A 20,121-nucleotide genomic window follows, 5' to 3' on the forward strand; every position below is an offset into this window, starting at 1 on the left:
CCTTCGCCGATTCTGATTGCCAAGTGCTCAGGGAGTGGATGCTCCAAACCTGTGCCTGCCTTCCTCCCGTCAGATAAGCAGAAAGTTTGCTCAGGCTATGATAAATCTGCACAACGCGGAGATGTTTTTGGCACAAAATGTACGTTAGGAAGATGACGGTGATTAAACACTACCCCCTCCCCCATTCTTGCTGCCGGGGAGTGTTTTGCCTGCTTTTAAGCAATGTCCTTCGGCAGCAGGCGTGTGCGCGCTGAGCCTGAAGCCAGCGTTTTTATATCTCCAGGGCAGGGTGACTCGGGCCGGCTGAGTGTCACCCAAAGATGTGACCGGTCTTCCCCCCGCGGGCATCCGCGAAGGCGGCAGCCTCGTTCCTCTCCCCCGGCGTCTCCAGCCAGAGGCCCGAGGCCCAGACCACGCGAAGGGGAAGGAAGCCCTCGCCACAAGCCGGCGTCTGGGCCGGCACAAAACACGCCGCCACCAAAAAACTTTTTTCCACCAGCCGCGCGAAACTTGTGCCCTTTTCGCCCGGCACGTTCTCGTTCCAAGTTGCTGGCCCCCTAGGGTTTCCTCCGCTGCCCTCGCCTTCTCCCCGGGGGGCATGCGGGGACCGGGGGCTGATCCCCGAGCGGGGCAGCTCGGCGGGCACGGAGGAGGAGGGGAGGGGAAGGGGAGACGAGGAGAGGGCGGCGGCGGCTCGGGAGGAGGAACTGGTCAAAGGGGACCCTGACGGGCGAGTGCCCGAAAAGGAAAGCGACGGCGCGGTTTGCTGCAGTCGGAATAAAGTTCGCGCCCTTTCCTCGGCGTTTCGCAGCCTCCCCTCGGCTCTCCCCCACTCCTTTTTGACAGCTGGGCGCTAGCGGCCACCTCCACCTCCACGCCCGCAACCCCCCGGGGGCCGCCAAAGTTGTTTTTCCATCCCCAGAAAGAGCAGGGGGGGAGAAAAGTAACAGGGCGCTGGGGGCCGGGGGGCGGGAGAAATATACATCCTCCTGCACCAACCCGGTAGAAATCGGCGGACAAACAATTAAACTAACCTACTTTTATTCTGCCAGAGGGAAGCAACATTGTAGTCAACGACAGTTTTGCAGAGAGAGGAGAAACTTGTGGGGCTTGCAGGTCCGTCCGAGGTCACCTCGCCGGTTACCCCCCACCCCCGCCCCCAGCAGCCCCCATCCTGGCACAGTCCGTTCCTTTTTTTTTTTTTTTTCTGTCCCGACGAGCCAGGGGAACTCAGCAGGCTCCGACTTAGGGAGCAACTGCGACCCTGGGCGCGGGTGTAAATCAGTCACCTGAGCGCTGAGGGGCCGCGGCAAGGGCGCGCGCTGGCGGGCGGGCGGGGAGAGGCGGAGGCGGCGAGAGCGGCGGCCCGGAGGAAATCGGGAGGGGGAGGGAAAGAAAGGCCGAGACAGAAGGAGCGTGAGGCGGCCGAGGGGCTGGTCCAGGCGCGGCCGCTAAGAGGAGACCAAGAGGCGGGGGCTGCACTTGACAACCAGCATGCGGAGATGGTAAGAAGTTTCCACCCTCCTTTCCTTTTTATTCTAGACTTCGGAAGAAAGAAGCCCCGCGCCCGCGCGCCTCGGGGGCCGCTCGGGGGCCGTGTTTTCCACCAGTCCTGCGGCGGGAGGTAGAAGGGAGGGCGGGCAGGAAAGGGGAGCCCCTAGTCCACCCCGCTCCCGAAATCACTCCTCAACTTGGCCCGAGTGTTGGAAGAGAGCTCCAGGTGGGAGGGCGGGTGTGCGCGCGGGCTCGGGGGGTTCGAGTAGGTCGCCCCTCTCGCGGCCCGCGAGCAAGGTGAGCGGCAGGCGAGCGGACGGCTCCAGGGAGTTGGGACGGGCTGGGAGGAAGGCGGGGGCTGATGGAGCGCTGGAAGGAGCTCCGGGCGGAGAGGCACGCCGTTTGGACCCACGGTAACTTTTAAAACTTGCCCGCGGGTGCGGGACCGGCGGCTGGGCGTGGGCGCCTGGGCGCGCTGGTGCGCCGCGCGGGGAGGACACCGCCGCCCCGTCCCTGGCACCTCTGCTTTTCCCGTCTCCTCGCCCTCCCATTTGGAACCCTCCCTTTGTAAATGAAGAAAATGTAGGAAGTGCTCCTGGAGGTTTTCTGAAGAATGTGCAAAACGCTGGGCAGCAAAATCAACCTTAGAGAGAGAGCGATTTGGAAGTGCAATTCGACACTAGCCGATTCTTGTTACTTACACATTGATTGCAGGGTGGCATTTGGGGCCCGGAGAGGGGGCAGGAGAAAAAAAGAAAAAAACCAAACACCTAACCCTAGGTGAAATTCTCTGTAAAGTGAGGCTGAGGTTAAAAAAAAAAAAAGTTCCAAGTCCAAGTGGTGGAAATGGGAAGGCTTGCGAAGCGAGATTTCAGCACAGCCCCTCCGCCCGAAGCGGCTTCTCTGCAGCGAGGCAGCGGGCGATTAACTCGCCGGGTGCTGAGCGCTCTGTCCGCTTTCGGGGAAGTGATTTGTTAGAGATGGGGCTGGACCACTCCCTTCCTTTTAATTTGCCCCCACCCTTTGCTGCTGTTGTTGCCCCCTCTTGGGAATCTGATATACCGTGTTCCGCATGTAGATGGACTATGTAAGAGAAAGGGAGATAGCGGGTTGGCATTTTTTTCTCTTCCCTTCCCCCTAATGTGACATCTCTTGTTTCACTGATCAAAGTCACAACTGGAGTGTAGGACATGCGACTGTCAAATGCAGGCACCAAAAAAAAAAAAAAAAAAAAAAAAAAAAGCGTGAGCCCAAGTCTGTGGTTACAGTAACGCTGACAGAAATTAAAGTGGTTTTGAAAGCAGCGTGCGATTTACGGTGGTTCCCATTTACCCTAGAGTCACGCTGTTGTAAAACTGATGTACAAAAGACATCATAAAATAATCCTGTGTACCCAGGATTAAAGTGGCAGAAAGTGGCCTGTTTTATTGTTTTCTATGTACTTAGTGGAGAGATGCAATGGTTGGAACCTGTATTTAAGTGGAGGCGTCAAAACAAAATATTAAGTATATCTATTTAGCACTCGAGGGTTTTTCTTATAGCGGCATTTTACCCAAGAACACTGTAAAAGACAGTTGTAGGTATTATTTTCTTTTCCCTTACCCCCTAGCCTACATACTATTTGTCCACACATCTATTCCCAAATACTAGTCACTTTGAACAGTGGTTAAGCACATCTGTCACCCGCTGCTTTGTATTCTGCAGTTTTAGATGTTACTGTGCTCACACATACATTATTTAAGTGGTGGAATTTATTTTGGTGTAGTGTGTATGATCTGAGGACTTACTCGAGTCATGAGACCCTGTGCAAGTTAATAGAACTTGCTTCACCCTTTGGAATCACCCCCACCCCCTCAAGAAAATCCCTTGTGAACTTTCATAGGGTATCTGTGTTTTATGTTACATTTGTAGCTGCTTTATTTAAACCGTTCAGTCTTAATGAAGCTCTTGAAGCTTTCTGTTCCCGGAGAGCAGAGTATTTAAAATCCAGATTGCTAATCACTTTACCAAGTACAGGAGTAGCTTCACCTGAGGGAAGCAATACTGAGCCTGGACGTGAACTCTATTTGAGTATCCTGTGAGAAAAGTCTCAGACTGTCTTTTCCACCCTAGAGAATATTAAGTTCGCTGTTGTTGCATGTAAGGCTTTGAAAAAGGACCAACTCCCGAGTGATTTTAAAAAATAAATAGAAAAATATTAATGGCATTTGCACCTTCCCAATACCTGATTTTTTTCTTCCCCCTGAAATGTAAGATACCTGTCAGGCAGGGATATGTGATTACAGAAAGCGGCAGACAAAAGCAGAGGTGACTATTGCTATATTAAAATGTAAGTGTTACAGTTTGAATTTCCATGTGAGAGTTTTTGAGTTCAGTGCTTTACATAACATTTTGTCCTAATCTTGCTTGCTGTCAGGGATGTTTCATGGTTGTGCAATTGCTGCAGTCAAGAATGCCAATTTGCATTCCAGGAGTGTCATTTGATTACTTTTATCTGCACAGCTCCAAGACCGGCCCAGACCTCTCGTTTCATCTTGCCATGTCACGAGTCAATGCTGTGTCGTCTTTTCAAAAATCTGCCTGATTTAGACAAGAAAGAAAAGTACTTTCATGTTGCAGCCGCAGTCCCCTGCTAACTTGTCAGCAGCAGGATATGATTCACTTGGGCCCAGAAGAATGGAACAGAGAGGCGGGTTAGGCGGTTCAATAAAGCCCACGGACAGGTAGTGTGTGACGTCCCCAGAGAGGCACAGTTAATGAAGAACAGGTCTGCTTAGTTCTCCACACGCTGACCTGGTGCTGTCCCCACAGTTTTCTCATTTGATCTTTCCCAGCAAATTGATCTTTTCTTGTATTTTTTTGCCTTCCAAGTTAGTCCTTGTGGGACTGAAATTAGCAGAGCAACTTAAGTTGGATAATACAGCTGTTCAGAAAAGAAGAAATTGGACACTGGCTCAAAAAGAGGTGGGGGGGGGTGGAAGGAGCTTTTCTTTTTGTTATTGTTTCTGGGAATATTTCTTATATTAAGGGAGCCCCAAATAGGTGATGACTTGAAGGTAGAGTTTCCCTTTATTTTTAATTTTAGAGTTAAGGTTCCACACCATTTTAAATGTTCCTCGAGTATTTGAAAGATAATCCTAATGAGTAGGATTTAGCATTTTTTCATATTCACTTGTTTGAAATGATTTGCTAGTTGACTTTGTGTCTTTTATGGCTATTGTAAGGTAGACTAAATATCAATGTCATACTTGGGCTATATTATTTATATTCTTCTATATCATGACAGTTCCAAGTTATCCAGGGCTGAATGGCATAAAAGATTAAACAATAAAAATTATTAACAGTGTTGTGTATAAATATTATGGTACATGGACATGTTTTCTACAAATTATCACCAGCCTCTTTTATATAAACACCACAAACACACTATTAATAAAATATTTTTAAAAATTTTCAAAATCCTGAATTTAAGTGTATGTTTTTAGAACTGAGACCAGATTACAAATTCGGATTTCTGTAGATGGCTATTCTTGTATGTCCTTATTTTTTGATTAAACTTAATTTTAGCAAGTGAGTAAATCTAAGGTTGGGAATGTATACGTCCTTTAAACAGGTTAAAGTTTCACTTACAGAATTTTGTGTATTTAGGTTGGAAACAAGTAATAGATTCTTAACTCATTGCGGACTTGAGGAGCAGTGCTTTCTGAATTCCTCTGCAGCTGGTCTCATTTACCATCAACATCCTTACAAGAAACAGTTGAAAAACATTTCTTGTGAAAGGGAGGCAGCCTCCTCAGATCTTTCCTGTTGGATGAGAATTACATAGGATCATTGGATCATTGGTTAGTAAACTCCTCACTGAAGAGCTAGAGGGAGCCTCATGATTTTATTAGATATACTTAAGGTTTTTAAAAAAATCACTCTAGCAATCAGAATGTTGCAGGAAAAGAGTAGATAATGAGTACTGGCTTAGTATTTAGGCTTGGAGATGCTATTGTAGTTTCTCTTTTTTTTTAAGCTGTGATAGAAGCAGTAGAACTTTCTACGAGAACAGTCAAAATAGGATTTTCTGGGTTCTCTCTTTCAGATGGTCTGAAGATCAAGCAAAGTACATTCACAAACATTTTAAATCTGTTTTGGTTTGCTAAGGACTGCTTGTAGCTTTGTCAACTGATGGAGGTCTGTTAAAGAGGACAACATTCAAAGTTATATTTATTGGAACTTCCTGTTGAATCACTGAGGAGGGGATACCTTCTTTCTGTTCACTCCAGACAACCTCCTATCTTTTTGAAGTAGTTTGATGCAGAACTGCCTTACTCTGGAGAGAAAACTCCTTTCAGATAAATACTTCACAATATAAGCATAAATAGCAAACCATTTATAAAGCTGATGTATCAGAGATCAATAAATTAGTTAAATTTAAAGAAATAGAACTTAAGTGGTATTGAATTCAATATTATCTAATTTCACATTTATCGCTAAAATTTGTGATACATTTACTTTAAATGGTCATTGATCATCATTTCAGTTTAATATTTATATGCTAGTTTTTAGTAGCATTACTTTGCACAAACTTATTTACCATTTAAGTAAATACTATAATCCGGTGAGATAAACTACCCAGATTGGTCTTTTTTTAATCTCCAGCACAGTAGCTCTCATTATGTTGCTAGCCAATAAAAGCCTTTATTTGTTGCTTATTAGAACCCTCAGTACACGCAAGAGTTCAGCTATAATTTAATTTGGCTGTTCAAAGAGGCTCCCTTGTTTTAAAACATGTTCTCAGTACGCTTTTATAATTTATTGAGAACCTATATTCTAACTTGGACATATGCATAGGAACACTTTTGCAGTTATATCATGTTCTAACGTTTGGCCATAGCAGAGTCATACATTTTTTCCCTTTAAAAATAAATCTGTGTCTAACAATGTCAATTTCTTTTTCTTTCGCTTTATTTTTACCTTGATGTTCTGGAGCATTTTTTTTTTTTTTTTCAGTAATTTGAATAGCTTTGTTATAATTATTTATAATCAATTCCCCAAGGAACATAACCTTCCCTTAGGGTGTAGTGAGTAGCGCACTGAAAAAAAGTTAAATCCATTATTAAGAATTCTAGTTGGGGACATTTCACTATTGTAGTCATTTGGAATTACAGCAAAGTGTACCTTGTACTTCACACATTACTAGGGTGATAAATTCAGTTTCTTTACAAGAAACGGCTGGGAAGTTTTGCAGAGAGTGGAAGATGGCTTGAGTAAAAAGTTTCGGTTGATATCATTTGTAGCAAACCACTGAAGACTAGAACTTGACTATAGAACTCTGTATCAGGAATTCTTCTGCAAGGAAGGCAGAATGTGGAGCTGCTAAATGAATCACTACATGTATATCTTAGCAGTGGGAATCACATCAAGCCAGCCCTCCAGATACAGTATTTAATAGTTGTCAAAATGTACAGTATTGTTTTGGAACTTGTGGTTCACGAGTTCATAGTCTCTTGCTTTTTTGTGTTCAGTACAAAGATGTAACAGCCCACACAAAACATTTTTCTCTTATTATGACCTTACATTTGCCAAAGTGCCCCATGCTGAAATTCCTTTTCAGTATCTTTTTTTTTTTTTTTTCTGTCCAAAGCCAGACGTGTACCCAGACACAAAAGCCTCTGTGTATAGCAAGCTGTTTTAAATATTGTGACTCGACGATGTGCTGTCCTTTCTCTGCTTGAGCCAAGGATCTCTGCTCAGTGTCTGTGGATTACCAAGCTCCTTCTTTATTGTACCTCTTGTCAACCATTCCTATTCATTTAACCTTTCATTAGTGTCTGTGCAGCTTCACTGTCTGGAAAGGCAAGGAAAACCCGAAAGGCCCCACTGTCACAGTTATTAGATTTCTCGGTTACATCCCAGCAACCATAGAGAAGTGAGAGTAGACACCATTGTCATGCGTGCTGCTGTCCTGGGGTGCAGCCCTTCTGTGCACGTCAGGGACATGTGCCACACGTTGATATGCATCCCGGGCATGAATGCACAACACGGGGGATAGGCTGCCGCTGGCAGTAATGAGCTTTGTAGGAGTTATTGCAGAGACCAACAGTTTGTGAAGGAATTCTGCTTAACAGGCCAAGGAGATAGACGGAGTTGAGGGCTGCCAAGATTTGCCTGTGTGCAGCTTAAGTCCGTCACATTGTTTCAGCTAAACTTCCTTTGAGGAGGGGACCGATATATTGCACCGTAAGGAATGGTCTTATTTTCATTTCTTAATCTGTCAGAGGACACAAGTGATGTTTCTGGTGACTATTCAGTGTATTATAACTAGTTTTTATACTGGCCAAATCCTGCTTGTGAATAAATCTATTTGCAGTTTGTCTTCTATATCTAAAAGAGAATTTAAGAGACATTTCCTGATGTCATATATGTGTTTTCAAGTCTTATGTTAGTTTCCCCCTGTTGATTTCCCTCTCGCATCTTTTGTGTTATTCCTTGATGCTTTAAAAATGCATTTGCCTCATTGCTTCAGTGTAAAGGAAGAAAAAAATGAGCATTGAATTATTTGCAAATTATAATGAACAATATGTGCAAATTTTGGATTGGAAAATGCTATTCAGTATCTTAAAAGATTCATTGAATTACTTTTTAAGAATTCTCAAGACATTTGAATAGAAAATGGTTAATTATAATACCTGTATCTCTCTCTATACACAAGTTCACTTTTTTAAACTAGGAAAATATTTGTTGCTAGGGGCGACTGGAATATTTTTTGTCTTTCTGATATAAATAATTTTTGTCAGTTTACTAAACTGTTTTGGTGTTCCCCAATAGCTTTGCAAAAATATACGATATTACAGAATCCTTGTAAAGTGATTTTTAAATTTTACATGACCTTACCCTTTTTAGCCAAGCCTAAAATTTTCATAGTTATACTTGAAACTTTCTCTGGTGAGTTCTTGAGAATTCTTTTCATGGTATCTTGTGGGCTAAGTTACCTTTGTTTCAGAGAGAAGAGATGAGCTATTTCCACATCCATTTTTTCAGGTAGGATGATCCTCCCCAGGGAAATACATATTCATTCAGCAATTGACAGCTAAATGCCCAGCCAGCCTAGGGCCATGTCCCAGTCTCTGGACCATTGGGTGAGAAGTTCTATGTAGATAGTAAGATGAATGTACCTTGATCCTCTCAGGGGACCTGGTGGCCTTCCCATGATCAAGGCAGGGGTATGTTAGTTTTCTCTCTTCTAGTGTTTCTGTTCCCATTCATTGTGGTTTGTGTTAGGAGAAGTAGAAGAGGAAGGAGGGGCTTTCTAGGCTATAATTTTACCTTCCCCGCAAAAGCCATGTGGTAGTTAAAAGGAATGCATGGCAGGAGCTGGTCTCTACATGAATCCCACATCTATCCTTCATACAATCAGTGTCTCAGCTGGCTGATCACACCTTGGAGAGAGATTGTACCACTGTCCACTCCAGAGTGAGAATGACCCTGAGCCTGGGTTTAGAGGCAGGTCCCAGTCTAGTCTACCTAGGACTGAGAGTCTCCATTTCATCCTTGGCGAAATAAGTGATTTTTGTAATTTCTATGTTTCTTTCCAGTTGGAGCATGTTATGTTTAATGTGATAGGGCTAGCTAATCAGAGCCATTAACCATTTTTAATATATATAATTTTAACCAATTGTATATATTGAGATATAATTCATATGCTTAAAATGTCCAATTAATAACGTTGCTTGGTATGGCTATAGCATGTTTTATTTGTTCATTCCTCCAGTGATTGACATTTGGGTAGTGTCGACTTCTTTATTATTACAAGTAATACTGCTGTGAACATTTGTGTGCGTGTGTTCCATTTTCACTTTCGTTAGGGATATACCTAGGAGTGGAATTGCTGAGTCATGTGGCAGCTGTCTTTTCACCTTTTGAGAAATTGCCAGATCGTTTTTCAAAGCAGCTGCATATTTTACATTTCCACTAACAGTGTGTAAGTTCTCCAATCTCTCCACATCCTCTCCAACCTGTTACTGTTTGTCTTTTAATTTTAACAATCCTAGTGGGTGTCAAGTGATTTTGATTTGAATTTCCCGGAGTGTTACTGATGTTGGGCATAATTTTATATGCTTACTGGCCATTTGTGTATCTTCTCTGTGTAGCGGAAATGTCTTAAATCCTCTATCCATTTTTCATTTAGGTTGTCTTTTTGTTGTTGAGTTGTAAGAGCTCTTTATATATTTTGGTGGCAGTGGTGTTTAGTTGCTAAGTTGTGTCTAACTCTTTGGAACCTCATGGACTGTAGCCTGTCAGGCTCCTCTGTCCATGGGATACTAGAGTAGGTTGGCTTTTCCTTCTTGAGGTGATCTTCCCAATCCAGGAATTGAACCTGTGTCTCCTGCATTGGCAGGTTGGATTCTTTACTGCTGAGCCAGCCAGGAAATCCTTTATATTCTGGACACAAATCTTTTATTAGATACAAGATTTGTAAGTGTTTTCTCCCATTCTGTGGGTTGTTTTTACTGTTTTTACAATGTCATTTGAAGCACAGAAGCTTTACATTTTGATAAATCCAATTTATTTTTTCTTTTGCTGTTTGTACTTTTGGTGTGCGAAGGAACCATCTTCTAACTCAAGGTCATGAATATTTACTCCTGTGTTTTCTTCTAAGGGGCTTCCCGTGTGGCACTAGTGGTAAAGAACCTGCCTGCTAATGCATGAGACATAAGCGACATGGCTTCAATCCCTGGGTTGGGAAGCTCTCCTGGAGGAGGGCATGGCAACCTACTCCAATATTCTTGCCTGGAGAATTCCATGGACAGAGGAGCCTGGCGGGCTACAGTCCACAGGGTTACACAGAATCGGACATGACTGAAGTGACTTAGCACTTAGCACTTTCTTAAGAGTCTTATAGTTTGAGCACTTAAATATAAGTCTTTGATTCACTTAGGCTAACTTTTGTGTATAATATGAGTAGGGGTCCAGCTTCATTCTTTTGAATGTGGATATCTTAGTTGTTCCCAGCACCATTGTTTGACAGTTCCTTTCCCCTTTGAATTTTGTGATACCTTTTTGGGAAAATCATTTGACCATAGATACAGGGGGATTTAATTCTAGATTCTTCGCTTGGTTCCATTGGTCTGTATGTCTATCCCTGTACAAGTTCTGCTGCCGCTGCTGCTAAGTCGCTTCAGTCGTGTCCGACTCTGTGTGACCCCATAGATGGCAGCCCACCAGGCTCCCTCGTCTCTGGGATTCTCCAGGCAAGAATACTAGAGTGGGTTGCCATTTCCTTCTCCAATGCATGAAAGTGAAAAGTGAAAGTGAAGTCGCTCAGTCGTGTCTGACTCTTCGTGACCCCACGGACTGCAGCCCACCAGGCTCCTCTGTCCATGGGGTTTTCCAGGCAAGAGTGCTGGAGTGGGGTGCCATCGCCTTCTCCAGTACAAGTTCTACGCTGTCTTAATTACTATAGTTTTGGATTGTTTGCAACTGAGAGGTATGTGTCTTCCAACTTTGTTCCTCTTTTTCAAGATTATTTTAGCTATTCTTGGTTTCTTTACAATTATTTAAAAAATTATTTTTATTATGGTAAAAATAACACAATTTATTTATTTAGTTTTAAATTTTGTTTATTTTTGGGTGCACTGGGTCTTTGTTGCTATGAACAGGCTTTCTCTAGTTGTGGCATGCAGACATCCCCTTGTGGTGGCTTCTCTTCTTGTGGAGCGTGGGTCCTAGGGTGCGCAGGGTCGATAGTTGTGGCACACAGAGTTAGTTGCCCCACAGCATGTGGAATCTTCCTGGACCAGGGATTGAATTCATGTCCCCTGCACTGGCAGGGAGATTCTTAACCACTGGCCGACTGGGCAAGTCCAACACATAAAATTTATAATTTAATTATTTTAAGTATACAGTATACTACTGTTAGCTGCATCTTTCGTACAACAGATTGCTAGAACTTTTTCACCTTGCAAAATGTAAGCTTTATACCTATGCCTATTGAACAACAGTTCCCCATTTCCTGTCCTCATAGCCCCTGGGCTACCACTATTCTACTTTTGAAGAATTTGACTACTTTAAGTACTTTGTATAAAGGAAACAATGCATTTATATGAAGTATTTAAGTAGGATAGTCACATCTGTCCTGTGACTGGCTTATTTCACTTAGCATGATGTCCTTGAGGTTAATGCATGTTGTAGCACATGACAGGATTTCCTTTTTTTTTTTTAAGGCTGAATAATTCATTGTATATATATACCACATTTTCTGTACCCATTGATCCTTAGATGGATGTTTAGATTGAGTTCCACATCTTGGCTCTTGTGATGATGCTGTGAACATGGATGTGCAAATAACTCTGAAAGATTCTGCTTTCAGTTCGTTTGGATATATATCCAGAAATGGGTTGCTGGATCATATAGTAGTTATCTTTTAAATTTTTTAAGGAACCTCTGTTCTGTTTTCACTGGCTACTGCCCCATTTTACATTCCCACAACAGTGCACAGGGGTTTCAGTTTTTCAACATTCTTGTCAATGCTTATTACTTTTGTGTTTTTTTTTTTTTTTTAAGTAGTGGCCTAACAGATAAGAGGTTATATCTCATTGTTTTGACTTGAATTTCCCTGATGATTAATGATATTGAGTATCATTACTTACTTTCTTTTTTTGGGGGGGGTGTCATCTCTGAGTGGCATGTGGGATCTTGGTTCTCTGACCAGGGATCAAACCCACGCTACCTGCAGTGAAAGCATGGAGTCTTAACCACTGGACTGCCAGGGAAGTCCCCTTTTGCACATTTTTAATTGGATTATTTGATTTTAGGTTGTTGACTTGAGGAGTGCTTCATATATTCTTGATATTAACCCCTTATCAGAAATGTGGTCTGCAAGTATTTTCTCCCATTCAGTAGGTTGCTTTTTCTGTTGATTACTTCCTTTGCTCTGCAGAAGTTTTTAAGTTTGAAATAGCCCTGTTTGTCTTTTCTTTCTGTTGTTGCCCTTAGCAGTATGCGTTTTCTTTTTGCTTTACAAACCCCATGTATTTGGAAATTAAATGTCCACCTTTAAATGATTGGCATATCTAAGAAGCCATAACAAGGAAAATTAGAAAATGTTTGTAACAGAATAAAAATGAAAAGAGAATTTACCAGAATTTGTTGCATGCAGCTGAAGCTGCTCAGTGCAACTAAATACAGCGTGGAACCTTGAATAACGTATGAAAACAAATAATGGACACTGGCATAAAATTTTGTGAAATTTGAACAAAATCTGCACTTTAGTTAATAATACCTTAGTAGTTTACCTTTAAAACTCAGAATTATCTGATCCTCCGAAGAGTAAAGGCTGCTTTAGGCAAGTACATCTATTATTTGGGTAAGAAACTCTTGGTGGTACTCCAGGGGACAAGAAATATGTCATCTGGTAGCCAAAAGGTGCTGGCTCTTAGCTCCCTGAGAAACACCCTGGTTATACTATGATGTTTCTTAATTATCACTGAGTTTAAAAGCATTCTGGGTGTTCTCTATAAGAGATACACGTCATGCCCTGGATGGTGGTATTAAGTACCTAGAAATAATTGTTTCTAGTTGAATAAATACCTCAAAGGAAAAAAAAAATTGTTGAGAAAATTTGTCATCCTGGACATTCCTTTGTAACGAAAAATACCACCCACCAGTGATTAAAACTGAAACGTTACTGTATGATCTCAAACCCAAACTAATTGGTCCACTTAAGTTTTAAATAAATGCACGTGTGCATGCTCAGTGGCTTCAGTTGTGTTTGACTCTTTGTGACCCTACGTAGCCTGCCAGGCTCCTCGTCCATGGAATTCTCCAGGCAGGAATACTGGAGTGGGTTGCTGTGCCCTCCTCTTACCTACCTAGGAATCAAACCTGTGACTCCCGCGTCTCCTGCATTGCAGGCAGATTCTTTACCCACTGAGCCACCTGGGAAGCCACTTTGAATGAATACTATGTTCAAATCTGGCATGGCACGTTTGGAGACATGAGCTTGTTTTAAATTTACCTGACAAATTTTGTAATTAAAATACCTGATCGTTGAATTAGAGAAGCTTGAGAACAAATGAAAGATAAGGTAATTTGGATGACCTAAAAAAATTTGTTTCCTTAAAGATGTAATTTTTTCTTTATTCATACTAATAAAAGACATATTTATATCTCCATCTAAAGTAATTGCTTTTATAGTATCTGATGAGCCATTCTTGTTTAACTGCATTGTCTGTTTTTGGCCTTTTGCCAGTTAGTTTGGACAAAAGTTTCATTATTCATTCAATATCAACTATTAATTAGATGGCTAACTGATCAAATATATATGTGGAGAAGAAAATAATTTTTCCTTCCGTAATGTTTACCTAGGTTACTTTAAAAATTAATTAACCAATTTTAAATCGTATATTATGATATACAATTACTTTTCTCGGTGAAAATTCTAAAGAGGATTTATAATCATTTATAAAAAATAGTATGGTAGAAAATCTTATATTTACCATACACTTGATTTTGGGTTTTAATAAGTTGCATTATACCAAATGGCACATTTTTGTTAATGTTGAGCAGTAAATTAACGCTGCTTTTCTGTTTCACACATTTTGACATGTGCTCATGTGTATCTTGTTTTATATATACACGGAATGACAGCATCGTGTGTGCTTTTATTTGTGTCTTTCATGGGTTAGGGACGTAAAGTATGAAATTACCTGGAAAAAATACAGCCTTACGAAGTAAGTTTACTCACTCCTCTGTCCTGTGGTGCTTCATCCTTGTGTAATACACATTTTTACACTAATGGATTAGGGATGTTTATTCTGTTAACATGTGTTATGCTAACAGGTATGCTTCTGAAAGTTCAGTGTGATAGTTCAGTGTTTCCTTTCTCTCAAAATGGTGATTGGAAACAAAGCATTGTCTTTGTTCAAACTGGTTTCCAATAGACTAAAACGTTAATTTCGCTTCAGAGTACATTAACTCTGAATGATGTGAAAAAGTAGATATTTTTTAAACTCAAGAATTCTACCATGTGTTAAACCATATTTTTTACTCTATTAAGTGTCGTTTGCAAAAAAATATTTTCACATTACATATTTAAGTCTGTTCATTGGTCTTTGCAGCATCACTTATGTCCATAAACAGCAACTAGTCACTGAGAGGACACTTCTGTGTACAGAGGACAGTGATTATTAGATCTAATGAAATTGTGTGCGTGTGTGTGTATAGTGACAAACTGACAGTCTGCAACTTCCTTATGGGAGAGGGAGAAAATAGTGTAGGGGGAAGGGTTTGGCACTTAACATGCATTTTCATACTGCAGTAACACCTGATACAGTGTTTTTGTAGTTTTAGGTATATGTATGGATAGATGGATAAATATTGAGTGTACCACTGAATATTTCTTTTTTAAATATGTGTGTCTTATTTGGCTGTACTGGGTCTTAGCATGTGGGGTCTAGTTCCCTGACCAGGGATTGAACTGGTGGCCACTGCATTGGGAAGGTGGAGTCTTAGTCACTGGACCACCAGGGAAGTCCTTGCATATTTCATTAATATTGTCAAACTGTGTTTCTGAAATACAGATATTCCAAAGTAATCTGTTACCAGCCAACAGGCAAATATCCGTTACTATATGTAGAATAATGTGCTGTAGATTTGCACGAAACATTAGATAATAGTATACTGATTTGATAAAAATAAGTATGAAAATGATTATTTTTAGTGTCGGCCTGGAAGTTGTGGTTGCCACCACTTTCCACGGTATTTTCACATTTTTTTTCTTATTATTTGAGATTGTAATTAAACAGGCATTTGCATTTCTGTGATGTACATGATACTCTGTTCCATGCTGTAGGTCTAACAGAGGAGGTAGAAGCTCTAACCCTAACATGAAGGGGCACAAAGTTCATTGGCAGGAAGATATTCAGTATCTTGAAAGAATAACCATAGTCCAGGGGACTGGCGCTAGTCTTTGTATGTTTAGAAATCTAATGTTTTGTCAGTACACGCTTGAAAGAGATCAGTCCTCCATGGACTCGTTCAGCTTGTTCACTGACTGCGGGTTGGAGATTTCATATCCATCCCCACGTGCATGCACACAGACCATGTGAATGTGTGTGTAACTGCAGACCGTATTAGGTGGAATACTTCCATACTTCTTTTGGCATGCTTAGCTCATTCTCTCCTTTTGTAGGCAAATTTAAGTAGGGAATCGAATTATAATTCACATGTTGCTTATTGCTTTATGAGCTTGGAATTTGAACAGAGAATATTAAGGATGGAAGTGGACTGTGTAAGGGCCTCTCCTGTCTATAGAGAAATCCTTTCCAATGGCCTCTGCTTTCTGTAGTACACTCTTCAGACTCCTCACTTCTGGACTGTGCTTGGGAGAGCATTGACAACATTGAACCTTTTTCCTTTTTTTCTACTTCCCATTCACCTTCTGATTGATAAACTCTTTTTTTCTCTGGATATGTTAATATTCTCAAGCAGATATTAGTTAACTGTCCTGGGAGCTACTTGTTAAGGTGACTTTGCATCTGTTTGGGTTTTTATGGATATGATGCAGATGGCAATCTCATTCATTTTAAATTTCTTCGGAGGTACCTCATGCTGCAACATTACATGTAATGTGTTTTGTATATGGGTATGTGAGAATGGTGAGAAGCCACAGGATAAGACTGTAGTTTCCTGGAGGAAAAACAATGCATAAGGGGAAAAAAATAATAAGGCTTCAGTTCAGTTCAGTTCAGTTCAGTCACTCAGTTGTGTCCGACTCTTTGTGACCCCATGAATCGCAGCACGCCAGGCCTCCCTGTGTTAGGACTAGTTAAATATCTTCTACAGAAAGTTTCTATTGTTTAATAGAAGATATTATTTCTCTTGTAGAGAAATGTCTCAATTTGAGGTTGCCCTTAAAGAGAGAGAGAGAGAGACAGAGAGACAGAGATCAGAGAAGGTGATGGCACCCCACTCCAGTACTCTTGCCTGGAAAATCCCATGGATGGAGGAGGCTGGTAGGCTGCAGTCCATGGGGTTGCGAAGAGTTGGACGAGACTAAGCGACTTCCTTTTTTATATATATAGATGGAATGGACTCCCCTGTGGCTCAGTGGTAAAGAATCTGCCTGCAGTGCAGGAGACGTAGGTTCAATCCTTGGGTTGGAAAGAACATCTGGAGGAGAAAATGGCAACCTACTTCAGTGTTCTTGCCTGGAAAATTCCATGCACAGAGGAGCATGGCAGGCTGTGGTTCACAGTCATGACGAGTTGGACATGACTAAGCATGCAAGCACGCCTTATATATAGATGGGATACACTACAATCTAGAGTCTAATAGGAGTGTGTGTGTGTGTGTATGTGTGTGTGTTGGGGGGGTGCATTTAATCTCTGCATCTATTTTCTGTGATAGAAGTGAAAGTGAAAGTCACTTGGTTGTGTGCAGCTCTGTGACCCCATGGAATTCTCCAGGCCAGAATATTGGAGTGGGTAGCCTTTCCCTTTTCTAGGGGATCTTCCCAACCCAGGGATCGAACCCAGGTCTCCCACACTGCAGGCGGATTCTTCACCACAATGGAAACCCAAGAATATTGGAGTGGGTAGCCTATCCCTTCTCTAGCAGATTTTCCCGACCCAGGGATTGAACCGGGGTCTCCTGTATTACAGGAGGATTCTTTACTGACTGAGCTATCAGGGAGGCCCGTGTGATAGAATGAATTTGTCAATTACTTTGGGATTCTATTTTTTATTATGCAGTTAGGGCCAAGATTAGATTTTAAAGATTCTAATGTTTCACACATTGTGTGATATTCAACATCTCTTTGTTATACTATTTTGTGGATGCCAAAAATAACTAAAAAGATAAATGACTTTGCATTGGTTGATTCCAGGAACTTCTTTCACTTTGGTCTTTTATTCCCTTTAGAGCACTTTAATATCAATTAGGTTTTGACTGGGGAGAAACATTTGTTAGCAGAAGAGAAGGTAGGAGGATAAGGTTCTGACTATCTCCTGACGATACACTTGGTGGACTGTACCTCCTGTTGTTCCGGTTTCCTTAGATCTAGTCTAACTTTCATTCTTGCGTCCCTGTTTCCGTCTGCAGTCTGTACGTTTCAGAGCAATTGAGGTACACTTGTGTAGTGTGAGACTTTTATTATTTAAGCCCTCAAGGTTGAATATGTCTTCAGTTTTAAATTTGAAAAGATGTCAGAACCAAGGTTGGGTGATACTGGAGAGAATGGAGAAACTGCACAGGAAATGTTGAACACTGATAAAAAAAAAATAGTTTGAAAAATACATTGAAAAACAAAGGGCCAGTTAAAGTGAGTGCCATGACACGTATTTCTGTAATTCACCAACCTTCGTGTTCACCGTAATTTTCCCCGGCATCTTTCAGAGTCTCCTCTTGTGCCTTTCATCCAATGGCCAAGTCCTATTAGATCTGTCTTCTAACTTCCTGCCCACTCACCATCACCGTCGTCCATAGCCCCGCCTACTGCCCTTTACCTGCAGTATTACAGTCACTTCTAGCTGCCTCAGTGCTTCTGTCCTTGCCTTTCTCCTCCCCACCACACTCAGAGGACTCTTCACGGAGAAATCAGTTCCTCATTGCAAAAACCTCCAGTCTCTTCTTTCATCTTACAACACCTGCAGTGAAGATCCAAACTCCTGCTGTGACTGAAAAGGATATGTTCAATGTCATCCTTGCCCAGTGCTCCAAAATCATTTTCTACCACTGTTCACTCTGCTCCCATTTCCTAAGCTCCTTGGCGGTCACTGAACATGCCAAATTCGTCCCTTCCTGAGGCCTTTGCATGTGTTTTTTCTCTGCCTGGAATGCTCCTCTCCCAGATTTTTGCATAGCTTCCTCCCTTATTGTATTCATTTCTCCTTGAAAATGCCATCCATTCAGGGGACTTTGGTGGTGGTCCAGTGGTTAAGATGCTGTGCTTACAATGCAGAGGGCAAGGGTTGGATCCCTGATCAGGGAGTTAAGATCCCACATACTGAATGGTACGGCCAATAAAATAAAATACAAAATTAAGTGCCTTTTGTGTGTGCGTGCATGCTAAGTCCCTTCAGTCGTAGCAGACTCTTTGTGACCCCGTGGACTGTAGCCTGCCAGGCTTTTCTGTCTGTGGGGTTTCTAGGCAAGAATACTGGAGTGAGTTACCATGCCCTCCTCCAGGGGATCTTACTGACCCAGGGATTGAACCCACATTTCCTGTGGCTCCTGCATTGCAGGTGGATTCTTTACTGCTGAACCACCGGGAAGCCCAAGTGCCTTCTCCAGACAATGTTAAAAATATATTAAAAAAAGGGAAAATGTCATTCCTTCAAAGAGAACTTACAACTTTCCTTTCCTGGCTGCCTTTCTACCCTGTATGTTTCTTTGACTTCTATCCCTAATTTTTTTCTCAGTAGCATTAATCACCACTTGAAACTGTATTTAACTTGTTTGCTTATAAGCAGTTTATTAATTGTCTTTTTCCTTCCTGTTTGGATGCCAAACTCCCTAAGAACAGGGACCTTTGCCTGTCTTGTTAATTTCTGAATTTCTGCTTTCTGTAGCAGCGCCTGGTATGGGAAATAACAGCAGATGTTTATTGAGTGAATGAGAATATTTTGTGTGTGTGTAGTCGCTAAGTTGTATCTGACTCTTTTGTGACAAGCTTAACTGGATACTTGGTGACCTCAGTTTTTTAGAACAGCTTTATTGGGATATAATTCACATGCCATACAATTCACCACTGTAGGTTTTACAGTTCCATGTTGCAATTACTGTATATGCAATTTTGAAGGATATTGGGAAATAAATGATAAACTTAGAACTTGAAAGGAAGTCTAGTTAGCTATTCTCAAGTGAAAGGAAGTTTATAACATTTGAAAACCTTGTTAACAAAATTCTTGATAGAATTTATAAACTTAGTATATATTAGTATAATTAATATATAAATGTTCCAAGGAAACTTGAAAATCACAAGTAAGTAGATACAAATAAGTATTATTCTGTATAAAATAGTCACCCTAGAATGTCATATATTGATGGTATCATTGCTTAAAATGTTTTGGAGCCCGTCATTTGGAATTGGCTTTGGAAAGTCTGTGTCCTATTCTTCTAAGTATTTTCAGTTCCAGCAAATTTTTCGTGACAAAAATTTTGGTTTGGAACTGGAGATCAAATTGCTAACATCCATTGGCTCATCGAAGGAGCACGAGAATTCCAGAAAAACATCTATTTCTGCTTTATTGACTATGCCAAAGCCTTTGACTGTGTGGATCACAACAAACTGTAGGAAATTCTTACAAAGATGGGAATACCAGACCACCTGACCTGCCTTTTGGGAAATCTGTATGCAGGTCAGGAAGCAACAGTTAGAACTGGACATGGAACAACAGACTGGTTCCAAATCGGGAAAGGAGTACATCAAGGCTGTATATTGTCACCCTGCTTATTTAACTTATATGCAGAGTACATCATGAGAAACGCTGGGCTGGAAGCACAAGCTGGAATCAAGATTGCTGGGAGAAATATCAATAACCTCAGATATGCAGATGACACCACCCTTATGGCAGAAGCAAAGAAGAACCAAAGAACCTCTTGATGAAAGTGAAAGAGGAGAGTTAAAAAGTTGGCTCA

The 20,121-nt window shown here is 41.5% G+C and overlaps 1 protein-coding gene across 6 annotated transcripts in view; it reads left to right on the forward strand.

Moving 5' to 3' along the window:
- The window catches only part of BNC2 (basonuclin 2), a 486,498-nt gene continuing 467,655 nt past the window's right edge, over positions 1,279 to 20,121 (forward strand). For 2 of the 6 annotated variants that reach the window (XM_018051926.1, XM_018051935.1), the window contains exon 1: positions 1,280 to 1,505. In XM_018051926.1, coding sequence (XP_017907415.1) covers positions 1,503 to 1,505 — 3 coding nt within the window. In that variant the 5' untranslated portion in view covers positions 1,280 to 1,502. Of the gene's footprint in view, positions 1,506 to 20,121 lie in introns of all 6 variants that reach the window. The other 4 variants (XM_018051929.1, XM_018051934.1, XM_018051927.1 and 1 more) reach the window with 3 other exon arrangements.

Source organism: Capra hircus, chromosome 8, assembly GCF_001704415.2.
Source record: "Capra hircus breed San Clemente chromosome 8, ASM170441v1, whole genome shotgun sequence".
Taxonomy (NCBI): domain Eukaryota; kingdom Metazoa; phylum Chordata; class Mammalia; order Artiodactyla; family Bovidae; genus Capra; species Capra hircus.